Source organism: Scophthalmus maximus, chromosome 19, assembly GCF_022379125.1.
Source record: "Scophthalmus maximus strain ysfricsl-2021 chromosome 19, ASM2237912v1, whole genome shotgun sequence".
NCBI classification, from domain to species: domain Eukaryota; kingdom Metazoa; phylum Chordata; class Actinopteri; order Pleuronectiformes; family Scophthalmidae; genus Scophthalmus; species Scophthalmus maximus.
Genome location: NC_061533.1, coordinates 16,444,572 through 16,466,433, shown reverse-complemented (window position 1 = coordinate 16,466,433; position 21,862 = coordinate 16,444,572). Strand labels below are relative to the sequence as shown.

The window sequence follows — 21,862 nt, the reverse complement described above, 5'->3', positions numbered from 1 at the left end:
CTTTTTGTCGTGTTTTAGTCAATAATATCAGGCCAGTGGCAAACTGTCACTACTGCTGGAAGACCATTGCCTCACAGTGGACAAGTGTCAATTTTAGCAAAGGAAGCCATCAATTTTCTCTCACGTTCCTGTGTCCAGATTGCTTGAATAGATTATACGGGATTGATGTTGCTGTGATGGGCAGAACTCAACAGGCCCCCCCGTCTAATGAGAAATTGTCTAACGCAAACACGACGTGGGAAAGAATGAACGGAAACAAATGTGACCTATAGTCTTATTGTCAGGTTGTGAACATTTATTATGACTTGAACATAATAAATAAACACATGGAAATTGAAATCAATATGACGCAACACAAATCAAACCAGATGCAACATGACAACCAAAAACAACAACACTAACTAAAACTGCAAATCTTAATGCTTACCAGCATCGTCACAAAAAAAATGGAAAACAACTTATCCCTTCTTCCAATGTCCTTCTTTCTACTGACTATTACAATGACCAACATCACTTTTTGTAAGGCTTCTTGATAGGTGTCAATAACCCCAGGGTTAAATAATTTGCTTTGTGATCATAGGACTGACTGTAGTTCATTAGTTGCTTGCTCCCGCTGTCATTCACCATGTCTCCTTGACACTCACTCTTAACCACATTTGAAGTGATTGTTGTTGTTCCGGAGAAACAAGTGGAGGATGTGATTTGAGCTGGAGACGTGTTAATCCCTACCAGGCGTAAATGTTACCAGGTTAACATCACATCTAGATACAATCTGGTTACCTCTCTATTTTGTTGGTATTTCATTGTATATTCCATCACTCTGGCGTCTCATGTCTTCTAATGTCTCCTCACTCTTCTGCTCTCATCTTGACGCAAACAAATTGGATCCCCCTTATCTCTCATGAGTTTATTTCTCTGCTTGTTCCTCTCTGTCAATTCACTTTTCTTTTACTGTTGCTTTTTTTAAATCCTAATTTGTTTGGGCTTGGTGCCCTGATTTACAGCAAATAGGTTCCTCTTCCTGTTCGCCTCTCTTTGCATATGTCCACTTAATCTAATTCTCAGAACTGCTATCTCTCAATGCCACGCTCTCCCGTTGCTCCCCACCATGTTTTCTCTTCCTGACATGGCATCACCCTCACGTCTCTCATAAAAACTCCCTGACACAACACAATTTATGCTGCATCGCGCTGCTCTCTCCTCTCGATCACCGCACCCACCCTCACCTCTTTCTCACTTCTTATCTCTCCCACCAACTACCTTTGCCCACCCTTCCTTCTTCCTCATCTCCTTTCATGCCGAAACCAGCCCAACATACACCTCCAACCCCCCAATAGAGTGAACCTGTCTCCCCTTTCCCTCTCTGTCACAGAGAGAATGGCCATGCCAGTGTTGATTAGAGCCTGCATGGCCAGATGCTCAGCTAGGCTTAGCAGAGGCCTGTGGGAAAGAGAGCTGCTTATTCAAGCCTCAGGAGGTGGATTGAAAACGACGGTGGCTAAAACAAGCAAGCATTCACTCACTACCCTCACGCATTCAAAACAGCCGCACATGCGCACAAGCACACAAGTAAACCGGGTATTACAGTAACACACATCAGTCTGTCCAAGAAGAAAACAGATGCATGCACAAGCACATTTTAGGAAACACATACGTAAACAATTCTCTCCCTCATATGCATTTTGCATTTAATGTGACGTACATTTTACATGCATAAATATCTTTTGTGTTAATTGATGAACTTACATTTGAGGAACTTGCATTTATGTATTGTTTTTAAAAGAAGTAATCTTGCATACACTATTTTAAAAACAATTACCAAGTACAAATTTGCAATACAAGATTTCTGCAGACGACAGCTGGGGATGCGCTGATCCAAACCCTTCCTATTAGATACCATTGCTCTTGTAAAGGAATTTAATGCGAGTTAAAATGAGGCTGGAGATTGTTATAGCGCTAAACACTGAGTTGCCAGCCTGAAAAAAGTTAAAATTCTGAATTGTTTTAATGACTTGGACAAAGAAAGTATATTTTATGTAGATGGATTTGGTAGATATCCACAAGGATTATATTAATAAGGTCCTATCGGTGCATCCCAAAATAAACGCTTACACTTCTATGACTATCTGTCCATTTTTTTCAAATCCCTTTCTCATTTCCACAGTTTTCTCTGTCTTGCAATTCTATCCACTTCAGGATTTCTGACAATCTTTTTTTAATTTTTTTTATTTCATATTGCCGTCTGGTTTAAAGTAACTTGCCAGGAATACGTGTCACACCAGCAAAGTGCACTTAGCTCTATTGCCTAAAAAGCCGTTCATATATGCAATGTGATTTGAAGGTTTTAATAAAATATATATACATCAAACCGAGTATATAAATCAAACATGGTACACAGAGCCAAATGAAATAGGACATTTACTATACTTTATTAATACCCTTCTTTTTTATAGGACACTACATGGCTGCAGAGAAATCCATAAATTACATTTAAGTCGCTCCATAAACCAGAGTGCAACCTGCCATAACGTCTCCAATCGGTATAACAGATATTCCATTCCAGATCAGTGAAGGTCTCCTCAAGGTTATTGAGATAAAGTATCAGACACAGATAACTAGTCACTGACATGGTCCTCGATTTTGTAGATATTTTAATGAGTTACATTATGTTAACCCAAATAATGAACCTTGAAGTTAATGTGTTCAGCAGCATGGAAAGGCTGTTTAAGTCTGAAAGGAGATTGATAGCGTCTTAATTTATCCCGTCTTCAACTGTTAAAAAAAAAAAAAATTCCGTAAAAGGCTGTTAAATTTGTAAATCTGTTAAAATATTAATGTAAGCCGTTCCCCCTAGAATCAGCTGCATGGGTTCCTTTGAAAGTAACCACTGAGGAGAAAATAAGAGACAGTCTTTTAAGTTTAAAGTGCTTTTGGTGTGTTTGCCTATTTTAAGCCTGTGAATGATACAATACATGCAGTTAAGCACTAAATAAAAAACATTGGCAGGTTTGTTTTTCAGCACCTTTTCTTTTGCACTGGATGAATGTGTGCATTGTGTGCAATGAAGAATCCCACTGGCACTTAACAAATTACAGGAATTAAATAAATGTTCCCTGTGTCTTTAGTGCTTATTAATGTTTCATATTTAACTGAGCTTTTGTTTTGTTTTTATTGTTACATGGTTCTAATTGGGATACATAGTGTGCATGATGAAACTATAGGCAATTGCCTCAGGAGGCATAAGTCTTCCCTCTAAAACTTGTGCTCATGAGTTCATGAGACCTTCTGTCACTGGTAAAATGGGAATTTTGACTACTGGGTTTTTGTGTCGAAGTGCTTGGAGTTTACACTTTATTGGGAATAGAGAGTTGAGAAAGTTTGGTTTGGGCTGCAGTGGGTTATCTTGTGTGTTAACCAATTTGCCCCTCTCCTCTAATCTACCACACTGAGGATAGAACTGGTGAATAGAGGTAGAAAGGCTTGAGTAGGATTAAGGGTTTTCTCTGTTGTAACACACCAGAGGAGAAACCCCCCAATCTGCACCTGGTGATCTCGTGTATTTTGCTTTTTACAATTTAGCACAATGGAGCAATCCAAAAGATGAGTTTGGAATGAGGCAGTCCCCACTTGTCTGTATGGTGTTTTTTCACCTTTTTACAACTTCCCACTCTCTACCAGACCAGATGAGAGCTGCTCAGTAGATGTGGAAAATGTTGCTATAGACCAATTTGCGCAAAGAGCCTCCAGTTTAGATTTAGCTGCTTTGTGTTTTGGCTATTTTGTATATCAGCTATTGACAAATAGTACATGCACATGTTATGTAGGCCCTGGAAAACAGCTCTGTTACTCTTACTTTATTTTATGTGTTTGAGAAGGGTGGTTGGGAGTTGGGGGGTTGGTGAATGTGTGTGTTTGCGAGCTCATACCCTCCAGGAAGATAAACCTGGTGTTTGTGTGTGTACTCAGGTCAGTGAATGCTCTTTCATATTTTTCCTCCTCTTGAAAAGATTCCATTTAGAAACAATGACCTCGCCCTTAATCTAGGTAAGAACATGGATCTAGCAACGGCCTTTGTTGATCTGGATCAACTGAGTCTCAATTTAGTGCTGTTTACCAGTGCATTGACTTGCCCAAGAAAGGCTATCTTTGAAGGTCATTGTGTACATATCTCCCATCTTTGGGGTTTTCATATTGTGTGCATTGTTTGCTCCTGACTGTTGTTGTATAAGGTTACAAAGGGACTTGATAGAGGAGAAGGACACAGGAAATGGGATGGACAAACTGAGAGGAAACATCTCACAATGGCATTAAGTAGATGAGTGTTATTGAGATGGAAAGTGAAATGGCTATTCTGAATCTATTTGAACTAAGTGCAGTTCAGTCCATGTCTGCTCTGATTGCCTCAGTCCAGAGCAAGACCAAAACAAAAGTAACAATTTTAGAAACGGTTCACCGTTAAAGTGAATTAAGTTAACTGTAGAGTCGTCACTAGGGCTGTAGCCGAATAGCAATTTTGTCGGTCGAATCAGATTTGACTGCTACAAATATTTGATGATATGTTCCTTTTTTTCCATATAGAATTTCAAAGTAATGCTTTATTGAATGCCAGATTTTGGAATGGGGACGTTCAAGGTGACAGCGACATTCACTTAATGTAGTGAACAAGCGGAGTTATCCCACCGAGCTAGTGCTTGCTAAATATGCTGACAACTGATCGGAAATGTGCAAACTCCTTTTTTTTTTAGATATGGTGCATGAGGGATATGCTGATATTATTCTGGTTTTAGGAACATTTTTAGAACATGTATAAGGTGCATTGGGAATATGTATCTTATCTGGGATTTTTCCAACAGTTTGCATCACATGGCCTTTTGTTTATGATAAACTCGATGCATTGTATGCAAACTAAGTAGACAGGAGTTTGCAAGGCCTAAAGAAAACCCCTGTTTATGGCCGGAAGGAGAAAGATACCTACTTATAAATATTAAGAAGGACATTTATAACAACAGGTTTTTGAATATTTTTACGGCCTCCCTGGACAAACAATGGTTCCACTGGAGACCGGCACATATTAGAAAGGACGCTTAGATATTAAGGTTTTATTTTCTTAACCAAACAATGATCATACTCAGGAAAAATGAGAAACAAAATGGGTTGGAGATATAGCCAAAAAGGGCAAATGTTGGAGAAGATACTGGGACAGACACACAATTGGCCTTTGCACCCAACTCATCCCCCTGAACTACATAAGGGAAAAGTCAAACTATAAAATAAAGAAAACTCATAATTGGACTACTGAAAGTGGGCAGCCCCCACTGAAATAACAAACTTAAAAATGAAAACCCAACGCTCTAAACTCTAAACTCGAACCACATTGAGCCCAGGACTAGGAGAGAAACTCCAATTGAAGCAGTGACCCCCGCTGTTAGGGAACCTTGCCCTTTTCACCGCTCCTCCGGCTCCTGCCTCTCTAATCAGATTACACGATGGATTTCAGGTGCAGCTCCACTCGTAGAGAGACACAGGTAGACAATGAGAGGGAGCGGAGGACAGAGCAAATGAAACGCTCACATGCAATGGGCAGTAATTTGTAGGCAAGGTCAAACAAAACAGATGTGTGCAAATATCTCAACTTCAACATTTTCAATAACATGGTTGAGGAAATGAAAGAGGGACACATTGTTTGCACGGTGGACAAGTTTGCCACTTATTGAAAACTTTGATCCGGATTTGACACAGAGCGACAATGTGACACTTTTGGCATTTGGGAATGTCACAGTGGGGAAATGTTCCCACCATATAGTAAACTCATGACAACAACAATGTTACCGATTACACCGCACATTATAAGAAAAGACGGGTGTTGGCTCAGTATCTGTAGAGCGCTTACTGAGATCTTTAATATTATATTTCGCTGTGTGCAGCCGAGCTCTTCTGCAGCACTTGGAAGTGGTGTGCAGTGTTTCCCTTTAATTACCCAGACTGTGGCGGTTCACTTCTCATAACAACATAAAGGTCTCTAACTTTGCGTTTGGCACTGTTGCTTCTTTGTAGAGCTGTGTGCAACGCTCTGCACCGCTGTGACTCGCTCACTCTCTCTCACTCTCTCAAACACGTTGACCCGTCTGTCGGTGAGCCGGTGGACTTTCAAAACATCCATAACGTATTTTACTGTCATTTGACACCAAATCCTCCTCACTGGTCCGTCACAACTGCAGAGAAATACTGATAACTTGAATTTCACAAATATGTATTCAAAGAGCTTTACCCCACTAGTCACGATCACTAATTCGCAGACATTCATACAGCGCTGCTGTATACCGCGCTCTTTCTGTCCCATTCATACACATCCATTCACTGTCGGAACACACTCATACACTGTTGCCAACCTTCAGGTTAGTGGAGGACCTTCTCTACCTACTGAGCCACAGCCGACCACAAAAGAGGACGTGTCAAACTGTACAGTTTGTTTTGCTTTACCAATGCTGCTTATATTGTCCGTTTAATCATTTGGCTGATTGTACTCAAATGATGTGTTGCAAAAATGTGCAAAGTTCTGACTCAACGGAAGATTCTATGTTGTTGATATCAGGGGACTCAAGAATTTTTTTTCGGTGTAAATCGGAGGACAGATTATATTTTAGGTACATTGAACAACGTGTGTTATGCTGGGTTTGTTTGGAAGGTAATGAACTGCCCTACAAAGCTGCAAAGTTTCCGTGTGTGTGTGTCCCTCTGGCAACAAGCATCTGAGTAAGTAGGAAATCATAGCACTGCCATTCCTCTGGCCTCAAGGTGTATGTGCTTGTGGGTGCGAGTGTGGGTGTGTGCCCGACTGCACGCCCACCCGAGACGTTGCTGCAGGGGTTACGGGGAGGGCAGCACACTGACACACCTGCTCATGGTCCCCTGCAGCATCTGAACTTTGTGGACTCGGGTGCACTCCTCTCAGCAGAGTCCGTCATGACACTGAATACATTAGGATTTGATAAACACCAGAACCGGGGGAGCAGTGTTGTTTCTGATCATTTTGCTTGCATTCACGTTTTGTTGTTGGTGCCTGTGTGTGTGTGTGTGTGTGTGTGTGTGTGTGTGTGTGTGTGTGTGTGTGTGTGTGTGTGTGTGTGTGTGTGTGTGTGTGTGTGTGTGTGTGTGTGTGTGTGTGTGTGTGTGTGTGTGTGTGTGTGTGTGTGTGTGTGTGTGTGTGTGTGTGTGTGTGTGTGTTTTGCATTAAGTAGGATTACAGTTTCTGGAAAGTATATTCTCTTTCCTTTCTGTGTTCTTTCCTCCTGGTCGTGCATCATTATACCTAATTTATTTCAGATTACAGTCTTATGTTCCCAGTTTCCCCCACTGCCTCTACTAATTAAACCTGGTCTGTATTATCTGCAGTCCTGTTAATCCGCTTGATGAAAACAGGTTGGAAACTACCCTAAAAATAATATCTTACTTACACGCGTGTGTATGGGCCTGTGCATGTGTGTGTCATTTAGTAGAAAATAAGTATGGTGAGGAGGCTCAACAAATGTCATGTTGCTCCAAATAATAGGATCTCTTGCTATTCAGGCTTTCCTTTCGGTCTTGGTCACTGACAGAAATGTGTCTGAGGGTGATGACACTCTCTCTCTCTCGCTCTCTGACACACACACACAGCCCGACAGTTAAACTTTATTTATTTTAAAACTAAAAGAGGTGAGGTGCCGGTGAGAAGAGGAGGACAGCAGTTAATTCACTGTACACTGTTTACAGGCAAAGGCTTCATACTTTTAATTTTATTTGGAGAGGTCAGACTTTTATGGTATTATGTAAAGATTGCGATTATTTTCCCCATTATGTATTATTAATTTTTTTTTTTAACTTTCTGTCTTATATGCCTGTGTGGACATGGGGACAGGGAGGAGACTGAGAGATAAGTAAAGAATAGCTCAGTATGGTTTCATGGTTTGACACACACACACACACACACACACACACACACACACATTCCAGCAGTGCTAATAGACCCTGAAAAGACCAGTAGCCTGTGGACTGAGAGGTGGCCTGATCAGTTTTGCTCTGATCCGCTTCATTTTTATTGGTTTTATTTTTTAGATAGGATCATGCCTCAAACACCACAACAATGCAATCCATCACAAAATACAGGTAAGTCAACAGACATATGAGTTCATGCCAAAACTTCTCACTTTATCACAGCTTGTTTTTGTTACACTACCTCTATCCTAAATTTTAATTTGAACGCCTCCACTAGTGGAAATCCATTTCCATCACACAGTTTACTTTGTATTGCTTTGCATTTACTATTGACAGATAATAGAGTATTTTAATTGTCTCAATTGCCTAAATTTTATGCTCTGTTTGAGTAAAAAATTATTTACTTTTTTAAATATCTATTTTTGGTGTTTGAGTACTATGTCATATATTTCTTTCATAAATGATGGATGATTAGAAGTAAGGCAAAGACAAACCTCTTCCTCTTCCTCTTCCTCTTCTCTACCTAAGATTTAATCTGTTCATTGCAGCCAAGATAGACATACGAGCTAAAAATAAATGAAGATCTTGGTTTTGTTTAGCGCTTGTGTCTGTTGTGTTACTCATCCCAAATATTAAGTCTAATTTAAGACCATCCTAATTTATCATGCAAGGGATCACTGTGATTGGTTGTTTAAAAATGTAAAAGTTCTCTGAGTTATGATATAATACAGATATGTTTGAGAAAAGACTGCAGCGCTCTTTTCTTTTTAATCACCAAATTCATTGTGAAGCGAGTGAAGAGTTGTATTAAGAGAAAATGATAATGATCATCTAGCCTTAATCATAAGTGTTTGGGTTTTGTGACAGAAGTGTGTTGTGTGTTGTCTCAGTTTTTAAATAAACTCTCTTAATTAAATAAACTCTCAATTAAATTCATATTAAGTCGTAAAATATGCTCTATGTAAAGGTGCTACAGGCGGCACATGTGCTCTCCTATATGCCCATTTAAAAGCAGAGTCATTCATGTTTGTTAAAAGGAAAAGAGATTGGGGGGGAAGCGACACAGCAGAGAGATAAGCCTTTTGATTGCATATGGTTCTCAATTCCGCTCCCTGCCACTGCCAATAACAAAGAGGAGATACAATAGTAAAGGAGGAGGGGAGCGCGAACAGGGAGAGAAAGGTGGTGGTGTGGGTGGAGGTTGAATGTAATGGAGTCAAGACCCCTAACTGGCTGTCAGTTTATTGCTTTCTTGCTGCACAGTCACTCCATGACTATACACGCACACACACACACACACACACACACACACATTCACACAAAAAAACATTTCAGTCCAACGTTTTGCTAGACAGCTGGCGTGTGTGTGTGTGTGCGTGCATGTGACTGCCCCCCAGTGATAAATCTTAATTACACAATGGAGTGCAGGCCATGTGCCATCTCATCATACCATGTCAAATCTCATAAGCAACACTAGCGAGCGTGAGAGGAAGAGTGGGAGAAAGAGATAAAAGAGAGAGGGAGAAAATGTGTCTATGTTGTTGAGACGGAAAGGCAGAATTGAACGGGGTAAAAGCAAAAGTTGTGGTTACAAAGCAAAGGAAAACTTTGTCTCGGTTGCTCTGTGGCAGAGTGGCTATGGCTCTTTTTAGGGGTTTTCTTAGAAAACGTTAAAGACTGATTATCCTCTTCTGCCCTGTCAATATCAATCATCCCTGAAAACCTGTGCTGCTGCTACCATTGAATGGATCTAGTTTCTGCAAGGACGAGCCGGCGGATGAATACACAGTTTTAGCATTTCATAGAAAGAATGGGGCTGGCGGCGTTGTTGTGGCCGGCTGAGTCATCGTGGCCAGGGTGATCTGTAAAAGTAGCCCCCAGCCCCCCAGAGTAATGGTTAATCGTGGAAAGACTGGTGGTAGGGTAAGTGTGCCTGTGTGCAGGCTTAGCCTGTTTGTGGCCAGATGCGGTGGGTTTTGGCGTGCCGTGGTGTGACGGGGCCAGTCAGGCGGATGGGGCGTGTTGTTGTAGCCGTGGCGATGGGGAAAGCCCTGTACAAGCAGCTTTCAGCTCTGCTGGATGGGAGAAGAGCCGGGGCAGCTCACCCAGAAAAAAAACAGGAAAAAAAAAACTGTGTTCTTTTGTTGTCACTGCTTTCGTGTTCCCCGTTGCTGTTGGTTTGGGAGTCTGGTCTGTCTGTCTTCCTGGTTGTGTGTGAATATCCCGTTGTCACATTCGGCCTTATTCTGGACCTCTGGTGTTGTGCTCCGTTGCCACGAAATCTCTCACAGACATAGATCCACTTCCTAGAATGGCTGTGTCGACCCAGGAAGTGCAACCTCTGAGTCAAAAGCAGCGCATTTAAATGGCAAAGAGCAACTTTGTCGTTATCACAGAAAGATTTCGAAAAGTTTATATCAAGTGGGATGCAACACATAACTGTAACAGTTTTGTTTCCAATTAACTTACTATCGCACATGAAAGTATTACGGAGAGGATAAGAAACTGTAAGATATTGGCACTGGTTTGCTGATTATAGATATGATTTATAACCATGGCAGTGAATGAATCACCTTGGACCAAGTCTTTGTCAGTTGGCAGTGGGGTGATGTTTGAGAGGATGGGGTTTGTAGATGTACAAGAGCAGGACAATAATAACAATACAAAACTGTACCAAAACAGTGAGCTAACAGTCAGTGGTGATGTCCTGTCAGTGACAGTGTAGGTTTATTTTTCCTGTGTTTCTTTCCCCCTGACTGATGATCCAAGTATTATCTACCGAGATACTCACTGTCTATTTTGGTAAATTCACACATGAGAATTCATGTACTCACATTATGTCAGTGGCTGCCTATCAATGCAAATCTATATTTCAAAGTAATAACTGCAGTTTATGTATTTCCTATTGTTAACCTTATCATCTGAACAATGCAGTCAGAGAGTAAGTGGTTTCTATTTCTTTAAAGTGATAAGCCCCTCCTGTTTTTGTCCTTAATTCTCCTATTTCCTCCGAGCTTCCAGGCCAACTGTCAAAATCACTATAACACAACCTGATACACTAACATCGCCAGTATTTTAATAATATATTTTATTATATATGATTTTTAATAATATATTACTATGAATATATACTATGCACTCACAAATGCAAGCAGGCAGATGTCTATGATGTAGAGATGATCTGTCTGTGATAGAAAACAGACACATGCAGTCAGATGCCACGGAAACGACATTGGTATCTGTTAGCATTTTAACAAATGTCAAACTTCAGCAAATTTCAAATAATATTGAGTTGTGGTATTTCACATTGTGACATACTCCTATTACTCTTATCTGTTGTGAAAGAAAACATTATTACTCACGTGTCACTGATAAAGCTCAGAGTCAGAGGTGATGTACGTATACTGTCCAGTCAACAAAAGCAAGCAGACTTGAAATTTCCCTTACTTTTATCATAAAGCTCTACAGCGTGCCACCTTGTGCTCTGTTTGATCCTTTTTTGTATGGATTAAGGATTCATGTATATATGTATGTATGTGTGTGTGGAGACTATTCTATACAGATGTGTATTAGCCTCTCACCATGTGCTGCATCTGTATCCCAGGCAGCACATGGTGGCTCCAGAGTCTGTAGCAGGATAATTGGCTCCAGTCTGTCGTTCTTTCACTCAGACCTGCAGCAGATGCAACTGCAGAGCAATCAAGGTCTCACACATGCACCGTTCCTCCATTATGCTGAGGAAGAGTTTTCATACTGTATACAGTATAAGATCTAAAGGCACATATAGCGATACACGCACGCACACATACACACACACACACACACACACACACACACACACACACACACACACACAAACACACTTTCTGCTGGCTGCACATAAGAGTATCTCAGGAGTGGAACACTGACATAATTTAATGCCTCAGTGAATCAACACACGCTTTCTCCTTCCCAGCGCTTCATCTCCTCCAGTTTGGGCTGGAGTCACTAAATAACATAAAGCATTTCAGTCAGAGTGTCTTTGGCGTTTGAATTATGTGTGAGGGACTCATGCTGTATCTCGTGTGTGTGCTGTCTCTCTGTGTGTGTGCCATTTCCAAAGTGCTGTGATTTCTCTTCGGGAACCAGGTTTTGCGTGTTAAATTGCTGACTTTTATTTTATTTCCTTTTTTGGGGGGGAGGGGGGGTTTCTTAGCACTTTTGAGACATTAGGTTTAACATCTCCCAAGTGTACTGTATGTTCTGTTTGCAATCCTGCGGCAGATAAGTCTCTGTGTAACAAGGCTGTCTGATTTAACACAACACACCGCTACTGAGCAGAACCCTTCCTGTTCCTTGAAGGACAAGAAATAATTTTTTTCTCACAGGCGCACTCCACAGCCAGGCGCAAGCCCGAGTCATGATGTGAGCCTGTTCCTGCCGTCAGTCTGCCGTCACTCCTGCATGTTCAGGTAACAGCTCCATTATCTGACAAACGCTGATTGCCTTCTCCTCTCTTCATTTCTGCAGGCACAGAAATCGTGGATAGAAAGAGCGTTCAGCAAGAGAGAATGTGTTCATATCATAGTGAGCGCCAAAGACCCCCATAGGTGAGTGAAAATGTGTGCTAAGGAAATGGGAGAACTCTGTGTATTACATAATTGTGTATTCATGTGAATTACAATGTAAGTTACACAATTGTATTTTTAATTCCAGGTAGTAAGTATTTATTACAGGGATTAAAAAAACTATGCCAAAGTATGAGATTTTTTTATATTGAATAAATGTATATATTTATGAGTTCCCACCTCACATACAACAGATAAAAAACCCTTCTGACCTTTTCAAACCGTCCTCAGAGTAATATCACACTGTTTTCTCTGTTTGCATCACTTGGTGTTTCACTCATTTGTGAAATAGAGCCCTCATGAGCACATTTGGTATCCACTCAGTATAGGATATATGCAGATACATTTTCCTGATATTTCTGGACACATCTCCACCTATGTTCCTGGAATCATAGTATAACACGGTTGTAATTGTAAACACATTTAAAAATAATTGGGAGATTCTCCTACTCTATCCATTCTCAATGTTCGTCTGATTTTGCTCTGCAAAGTCACTGCCAACATGATGTTACCAACATTTTTACTATAGCTCACACAAACATGAGAGGCCGCCACTATTTGTTAGGTAAACAGAATTTGCATAACTAGAGGAAAACGGGTGGAAGTCCTGAGCTGGAGGAGGGGAAAGAGATGTTCCTCAAGATCAAATCATTTTTTTCTCTTTTTTTTGTCAAAAAACATTTCGGCTGATGCATGAGGCAGAGGGAGGCAAAGTACCTTTGGTGAGAGATGACGGAAACATGAAGTGATAATCAAAGGAACCTGACTCCCTTTCCTCCCAAGGCTCCCACTCCACCCTGTAAGGTGATAAGACAGAATGTGAAAGCTGCATTCAGTACCTCTGGATAAGTATGTATTCGTGTAGGAATACTACAATTGATTCTGTCACTCTGCTAACTGTTGAGTTGCCGAGAGGGAAAAGGGGAGAGGTTTGTGAGGAGTAGAAAACAAAAAGAGACAGAGACAAAAGAAGATTGAAGGGCCCCACAGATCCTACTCCTCCTCTCCTCCCAATCGGGAGATGAAAGTCAAATGACAAGCTGTCATTTCTGCCTTGCCCACCTCTTTCTGTTGGCCACATGACTACAGAAGCTCTCCGCTCTTTATCTCGTCCTTGCTATTACAGGCAATGTCTCTCTCACCCTCTTCCTTTTTATACTACAATAGCTTGGTGCTCGGGCCGGTCAAGGTTTCAGTTATTCTCTGTAAAGGAATGTGTAACACAGCCATCTTTCCCTCACTCTTACTTTCTCCTCTCATCCAGGTGCTGTTGTGGTCGTCTGATAGGACAGCATGTGGGCCTGCCCCCTGGCATCTCATCCAGTCAGAATGATAAGGCAGAGCGTTTGGCCAAGAATGACAGCCTATCAGAGAAGTGGTCGATCAGCAAACACACACAGCTCAGTCCCACTGATGCTTTCGGCACCATTGAGTTCCAGGGAGGAGGACACTCCAACAAAGCCATGGTGACTTACCGTTACAAATCTATTGTCCTACAGAAGCCTAGCTCCTGGAGACAGTCAGCAATTACCAAGCTTTTGTCAGTAACACCTTTCATGCAAAGTTCAAATTCTAAAATGAAATGAAATGTTAAGAGGCCTCATTATCCTCTTTGACCCAAGCACCTCCATCACCGAGGACAACAGCTGGTCTCACTTAACAAACCATATACAGTAAAATCGTGTCATTTTTACTTTTATGATCTTTATGCACATATATTTGCCTCCTCACAGTTGAAAAATTATTGTTCACATGGATTTGTAGGCAGTCTGTTGATTCTGTAGGCTCTGACATTTCGATAAAGTTGTCAATCATTCAAATTGACCAATGGGCTGCCGTCACGCAGCACCACATAGAGAGTTTATCAGAGCGGTTGCTTTATATTTAGATGGAATGAATACTTAGTGACATAAGTGAAAGTATTGCTGTGAGAAACCTCAAATCGCACAAATGCTGCCAAATTGTGCCAATATGGAGATTCCACCTGACCGTGTTCCTACTGAAGGCTTTGCTTCACTTTATGCCTCCCATACACTAGACGACTTTGAGAAGATACTGGAAAGACTTTCAAAGACTTCAGTCTGACACCCTCTCACATCTAAAGACAATGTGTCATTAATCACAGAGTTTTTAGTCTCAGTCTAGGATTTTGCAAGACTGGGGATCTTGCAGGGTTACTATTTACAAAATGGCATCTAGATTCTTATTTAGATTATTTCCCACCATGCTCCTGGTGGAAGTTTACAGGAAGAGAAATTGTTGAACATTGGAGAAAAAAACAGCAGCTTTTAGCTACTAGGTGTCCCAGTGTGTGCAATGGTTTGTACAGAAGATATAAGCCAACAAGAAAAAGAGAAGACGCAACGGAATGTGGAGACGACGGGAATACATGCTGCAACATCGCATGGAGACTCCGGTGAAGCCTCGAACGCTGCAATTTCGAAACTACACGCACCAGGTAGTTTTAGTAACCACGGCGTTCAAGGCTTCACCGGAGTCTCCATGCGATGTTGCAGCATGCGGGGGAATACATGCTTTTCTGCTTCCTGTTTGGTTCTGGAAAAAGCTCACCTATTGGTTGTAGATAATGTTCATGTCACTATATGGGTGAGCAAAGACTAAAAACTACAAACTTAACAGTTTGGATCACCACCTTACACCAAACGATCGAGATGACTGGAGCGCACCTCAACTCCAGCAAAACTCTCAAGATTTCATACCGACATTGGAAATTTTCTGCGTAAGTGAAAGTATTGCTGTGAGAAACCTCTTCGGTAATCACAGAGACACTAACACATCATGTCTCTAACATTCTGGGATTTCAGATGATTAGGGCAAAATGATGTCTGATCTATTCCCAGTGTTAAATTATTCATCCAGACACGTCAGGTTGAGTGTCTGAAAATGATTGAGATGCTGATGAACAGATCCATAATGCATGTGATTCTGCAATCGAAGTTCACATCTGTTCAATACTGTTTATAAACACGAAAGCCATGCGCTCCTAGGGATGTCTTCAACACAATATTTTCATAATTTGACCTTCACAACACAGATTTGTTTCAAACGTAATGCTTCTGTCACACATTTTTCCGTGCACTTACTGTATGTGTTCACACGTGATCCCTCTGTAAGTTTATGTCTCAGGCACATGCAAACAACTAGTCACCATGTGCCTGAGGGCTAAGCAGATGTGCTACTGTACACCACTGACTGACATGTTCCCTGCTGTTTGCAGTATGTGCGAGTGTCTTATGACACTAAGCCCGACTTGCTGCTCCACCTTATGACCAAGGAATGGCAGCTGGACCTGCCCAAGCTGCTCATCTCAGTCCACGGGGGACTGCAGAACTTTGAACTACAACCAAAACTCAAACAGGTCTTCGGCAAAGGGCTCATTAAGGCTGCCATGACAACGGGAGCCTGGATATTCACTGGTGGGGTCAACACAGGTAAAGTATTTTGAAAATTGGACATTTAATTTTAAAGACAAAAAAATTAAAATCGCAAGACATATTATTTGCAACATGCAGCCTCACTTATTATACAGATGGAGTGGCCAAGCACTTCTGCTACAGCATGAGATATGACTGCGTGTCTGAATTTTCCTCATAATTATCAGCTATTTAATAACCATTCTTGAAGCCCCTCAGGATTGTAGACATGTTCAAACTCTGGATTACAACAAAAGGGTTCCATAAAGTTTATCATGGGCACTTAACTGTGCTTATACACTCATAGTCAGACAGGTGAAGTGATACTGTAGCTCGCTATTATTTAAATATTCTCATGGAAAAGATTTTAGCCTATAAATTGCTTTTTCATTTTGGATCGACCAAAGGTGTTTTTGATTTTAGCAATCTGTATTTTAATCAGGGAAGACTATTTGAACAGAAAGCGATCACAGTGATTGTCGTTTTATTTGTTGCTTGACAGAAATGACAGAGGAGGCAATTAAGGTCCATCATGAACTCATACCTCCAAAAGTACTTAATACTTTGGTCACGATGATGTCGTCCTGGATGCGGAGCAGCTGGATGGATTATTACCTCAGTAGACTGGATCTGAATCACAGGAGGTGCAGGGTTTCCTTTTAAACAACCCAGAAAGAACCAGTTTCAGAGAGCAACCAGATGATTGTGTGAGTGTGTTTGTGACAAAATAAAATCAGTCGAAATGATAATATGGTGAAGCAAAATGCCGGCTGACAGATTGACTGCACATGAATTATGCATAAGTATGGAGTTTTCATGCATATGGAAAGCACTCTGTTTTTACAGTATATCTTGGTAAGTTATAGATAGAGGTGTTAGGTCATACAAATGCTAAATGCTTGGTTGCTCCCATCTTACAGATTACTGTATCCTGAAAGTTATTATAACTGTACACTGATTATCAGTTATCAAACATTATCAGCCGTGTTGACAGTGGAATTCTTATCAATGCTGATTAACGTTGTCCTCAGTATAACAGTTCACTGTTTGTATTGTTTGTATTGTTTCTAGGTCACAAAAAGAGAAGCATTTTAGTAACTGGAATTAGCTTGAAATAAGAGATAATGATGGATAGGAAGAGATGGACAGATATTATACATTGTCGGATGCTTTGAGTGCACACACTTAAGAGTCCAGAAAGGAATAGAAAGCACGATTTAGTGACAGAATGGGTGCAAAGGCAAGAAAGATGGAGAGAGACAGATGAATAATGGATTGATGGGTGGATTGGAAGGACAGTCAAGAGTTGAGGTGGAGAAAGAATGAATGCCAGTATAAGAGTTAAAATGCAACGAGCTCCAGGTCGGATTGCTGCTCCCCTGAGGGCAGCAATGAGAAGCCTGAAGCTACGGCCCGACCATGGTGCGTGCGTGCGTGCGTGTGTGCGTGTGTCACAGATTCTGTTTATCTTCTGGAGCAGAGTGTATCATTATCTGAGTTTAGGCTTTGTAGTGATCGTGACAAAACTGATTTGTTATCTTTTTCTCTGTCCTTCTCTCAAACACTAACGTTTTTGCACACACACACACACACACACACACACACACACACACACACATAAACACACAGGTGTGATTCGCCACGTGGGTGATGCACTGAAAGACCATGCCTCAAAGTCAAGGGGGAAGATCTGCACCATTGGCATTGCCCCATGGGGCATTGTAGAAAATCAAGAGGATCTTGTTGGCAAAGATGTAAGTCTCTGAGAACAAATAAATCAATAATGTAACAATGGAAACAAGTGAAAGCTTTGGCAAAAAATATAATGTGCAGTCCACAGTTGTCAGAGCCGATAAATTGCCGCTGACAGCTTATTAACTGAAGTGCTGAGTAAACCAATCCAATCTGTGACAAACAGTCCTTCAAAGTGAGTTGGACAGCTGGCGGAACCACATGAGCCTTCAGAGCATACGCTGACTCATTCAAATCTCGCGAATCAATGTTATGTTATAGTTTAAAAATTTCATCACACGTTGCACTGCAGTGAACTGCACTCCGTCCCGCTGAACGAGTCGAGCAGAGCCAATTAATGTTGGAGGCTGAAATGAGATGATTAAGTGCTGAAGCTCTTTTTTCATGCTTGATTGGCCTTAACTGTATAATGACCTGATGAGTTTCCCTCCGATTGTCAGGCACTGTCCCACAAGACCATGCTCTGGGAAACTTAATGTTGTATACATATTCACCAAACTTTTAGTTTAATTTATTGTATCTTTAATACCAGTACAATAAATAAATTGTTTTAAATGATGGATTGTGTGTATGGATCAAATGTTCTTTTTTTTTTGTTATTCTTTCACTAGAATCTGCAGTAAAAAGGTTAACATGAGAGTCTTATTATTATTCCAGGTTTGCTGCGGGTCCTAAAAAAGTCTCATGTCTTTGATTCACCTTGCAAGGCTCTAAATTTTTTAGGCATTTCGTCGCGGAAAATTTCTCAATGCTGTCCGAACAAAAAAAGGATGACTGAGTAGTTCCGGTATGCACTCATTTGTCTCATTTGTCAGTTTCTGGTTAAGTTTCACGTGTTAAACTAATGCCTTTCTAGCCAGCCTGCTAGTTAGTTTATGAACATGGGGAATTACAAGTTTAATCATAGGTGGCTTGAGAATGACGAGTGTTATTCTGAACAGGTATATTTTCACTTTTGGTGTGTATTATGTTGTAAATTTAATCCTAAATTTCATTTCAAAAAGTTTTTAAAATGTCTTTAAAAGATTTGGTTCAACTTGTTAATAGCTGTAGACACCCTGTACTAAGGCAAATGCTATTCCTTTTTTACCAACACCATACATTGATGCTACTCGGGGGAAAAAATGCTCTTGTCATCATTAATCCATCCATTTCTCCTTGGACAAACTGCAGCATAGCCCTGTCAGCCGTCGGCTTCTCTGATGTGTTAATAAACGGTATCTCCTCTCGACTAGGTGGTGCGTCCATACCAAACCATGTCTAACCCGATGAGCAAGTTGACGGTTCTGAACAGTCTACACTCCCACTTCATCCTGGCAGACAACGGCACCACTGGAAAATACGGCGCTGAGGTCAAACTGCGGCGCCAGCTAGAGAAACACATCTCTCTGCAGAAGATCAACACACGTGAGCGGAATTTACCGTATATTGGTCCGTCGCGGCATTTGTCAGACTGACCTACATTCCCCAAATTGGAGACAATGTTTCAAAGTAATACACCGACCGATAACAGCATAATGAAACCAATATCCCTGTTTTATTAACAACAAATACTGGGGTTAATTGGGTTCAAAGTCTGCACCCGGAGTAAAATGATCATCACCTGCTTTATAGTGAACACAAACTGTCTCACAGTGTATTATTTTTAGCAAGCTTTGATACGACTTGATAAGCCTTTGAAACTGTCCCTCCCTTCAGGACGGTTTTATATTTTTTTCAAAGCTTCCTGAAAGCTCAGAATGAACTCTTCCCTCAAATGAACCCGCTGATATTCATTGTCTTCTGTTGTGGGGCTCACAGCTACATAACCAGCTTTCAAAATGTAATGGCGGGCACACACACACAGGCAAACACACGTGCACTTTTATTGAGTCCTTGATAATACCATTTTTATGGAGCCGTCTGTCTTCATTTGAAAATGTGTTTGAGCAGAAGCATATTACGCTCATAAATGGGCAGCGAGAGTGTATTTGAAGACTTGTGTGTCTACGTAGGTGTTCATGCACTATGGGTATATTAATGTGTATTTCAATCTGCACATGCACATATTTGCTTTTATGAGGAGTGTTCATCCACCGCTGAGTCTTGTCACGTTGCATTTCGCCATTTCCAATTTCCACATTATACTCTAGCTAGAAACCAAATGAATTTGCATGAATACAAAATGCATTTCTCTGTCTTTTTTTTTTCTTTCTCTCTTATGCACACAGGCACACGCACACCTCTCACACTTTAAATACATTTCTCAATAGCCTCTCGCAGCATTGTTTGGAATGTGTCAGAGCCGCGAACAAACCCGAGTCAGAGAAAGTGATTTATTTGTTATTACCTTCCTTTGTTGTCAACAACATTTTCTTACAATTTCCCCAGCATTTGGTTGACATGAATGCAGACATTTTAACATCAATACTTATTTGATAAGTAGGTAATGGGTGTTGCAAAATGGAGAGATTGTCACAGTGTCAAGAGCAATATAATGCCTCAGACCTTTTCTTTGTCAATGCTATTTTTGTTGACTGTCACTGATGTTCGCTGACAGGGACTTCACCTTTAGAATGAAACATAGGTGTCGACTCTACCGTATTCCTCCTAACCCTTTGACCTCACTGGTTTAAATGTGTCTCTGGGGTTGACAGGATACAGAAATGTACTTCCTCTCTTCTTTTTTTTTCACTCAGTCATGTGACCTATGGACTTCCCTTTGTCATCCTATGCCTGGACTCATACAAAAGGGGCTGGGAAGGCAAAGGGACGCCCAGTCGTCATACAACCGTCCATGTGATTTATTTTAACCTATATTTGGATCCATTCACAGCACAGAGCCACCACCCAGACTCTCCCCCATAATAACCTTAACCTCAGGAGTGTCTGAGGCTACGTTGATAACCAGCTTCAGCTTTATAACCTGCCACTCGGGTTGGCATCAGTTTCTTCTTAAGGTCAAGTGCTGTATCAGCCGAGATGGATTTATAGCCCTAATCAAAATCATTCTACCTGCTCTTGTATAGGATGAAGTGAAGTAACTGGTGAAGTGAGTGAATTTCCACAAATTTTATAAGGCCAGTGTTTTGAATTAAATTAATAACAATGAGAAACAAACAATCTAGCTATTCTTGTTGCTCCGCTTAGATATTTCAGAATTTTGTAGATTTACAAATCATTAACATTATCATAAAGCATATTAAAATCAGCTGGCTAATATCCCTCTGTTGGCCAATGGACAGATGTAGAGAAATCAATTTTTGAATATTTATGGAGGTGAGTGAATTGTATGCTTCTTAATCGCTATTTAACGCGAGGGGGAAAAAAACTAGAACAGCTCTGATCCTGAAGCCCTGCCAATTTACAGAGGCTTGGCTTCACCCCTATAAAAGGCCTGACACACTTTGGTCACACTGACCACCATCTTTTGATGTGAATAATTTATATAGTTTTTAAAGTCAATTGCTTCCCCAGTTTTCGATTATTGTATGTTTTTGGGTCTATATGTGTCCTTTACTTCCACATTCACCACTATAGTGTTGACAGACAAGGGCCATTTCCTGATTTGATTACCTGTCCACAGTGAATAGAGGAGTGCATTAATTTTCCTCGCAACAGGCCTCCCATGGGATCCAAGTGTAGCCCGGGGTCCTGTCAAGGCAAGGGGGATAAAGGAAGTGAAGAGAGAACAAAGCAGTTTAGTTTAAATGTCCTGACATGCGGGTATTAGACCGCACTTAACCACGAGCTCTTTTTCTCCCCAACTTCATTTCCTTAAATACAGTCACACACACTGCACACAAACACAACATGAAATAAGTGTGGTGAACAGATATGCGTAATCTCCCCCTGTGGTATTTTTGTGATGTCTGGGCAATCCTGTCGCTAATCCTACTGTGGCTGTGTGGAATTTTCCATGCAACGGCCATCATCATATGACTGCCGAAAATGCTGTAGCAATCAAATTGGCTGCACAAGATTATAACAAGGTTTTAAATATGGGAATCAAGTCTATATAATAAATGCGTAGGTGCTTGTGTCTGACTACATTTAAGAAAAACATAAATTGCAAACAGTGTCTTAAAACATCTTCCAACTCAAGAGGATTTTTCCGAA

General features: G+C 40.9%; 1 protein-coding gene across 7 annotated transcripts in view; it reads left to right on the top strand.

The window, feature by feature from the left end:
• The window catches only part of trpm3 (transient receptor potential cation channel, subfamily M, member 3), a 128,477-nt gene that overhangs the window by 59,010 nt on the left and 47,605 nt on the right, over positions 1-21,862 (top strand). For all 7 annotated transcript variants that reach the window (XM_047329246.1, XM_035640637.2, XM_035640636.2 and 4 more), the window contains 5 exons: positions 12,481-12,560; positions 13,843-14,044; positions 15,817-16,030; positions 17,642-17,766; positions 19,000-19,171. In XM_047329246.1, coding sequence (XP_047185202.1) covers positions 12,481-12,560; positions 13,843-14,044; positions 15,817-16,030; positions 17,642-17,766; positions 19,000-19,171 — 793 coding nt within the window. The remainder of the gene's footprint in view (positions 1-12,480; positions 12,561-13,842; positions 14,045-15,816; positions 16,031-17,641; positions 17,767-18,999; positions 19,172-21,862) is intronic.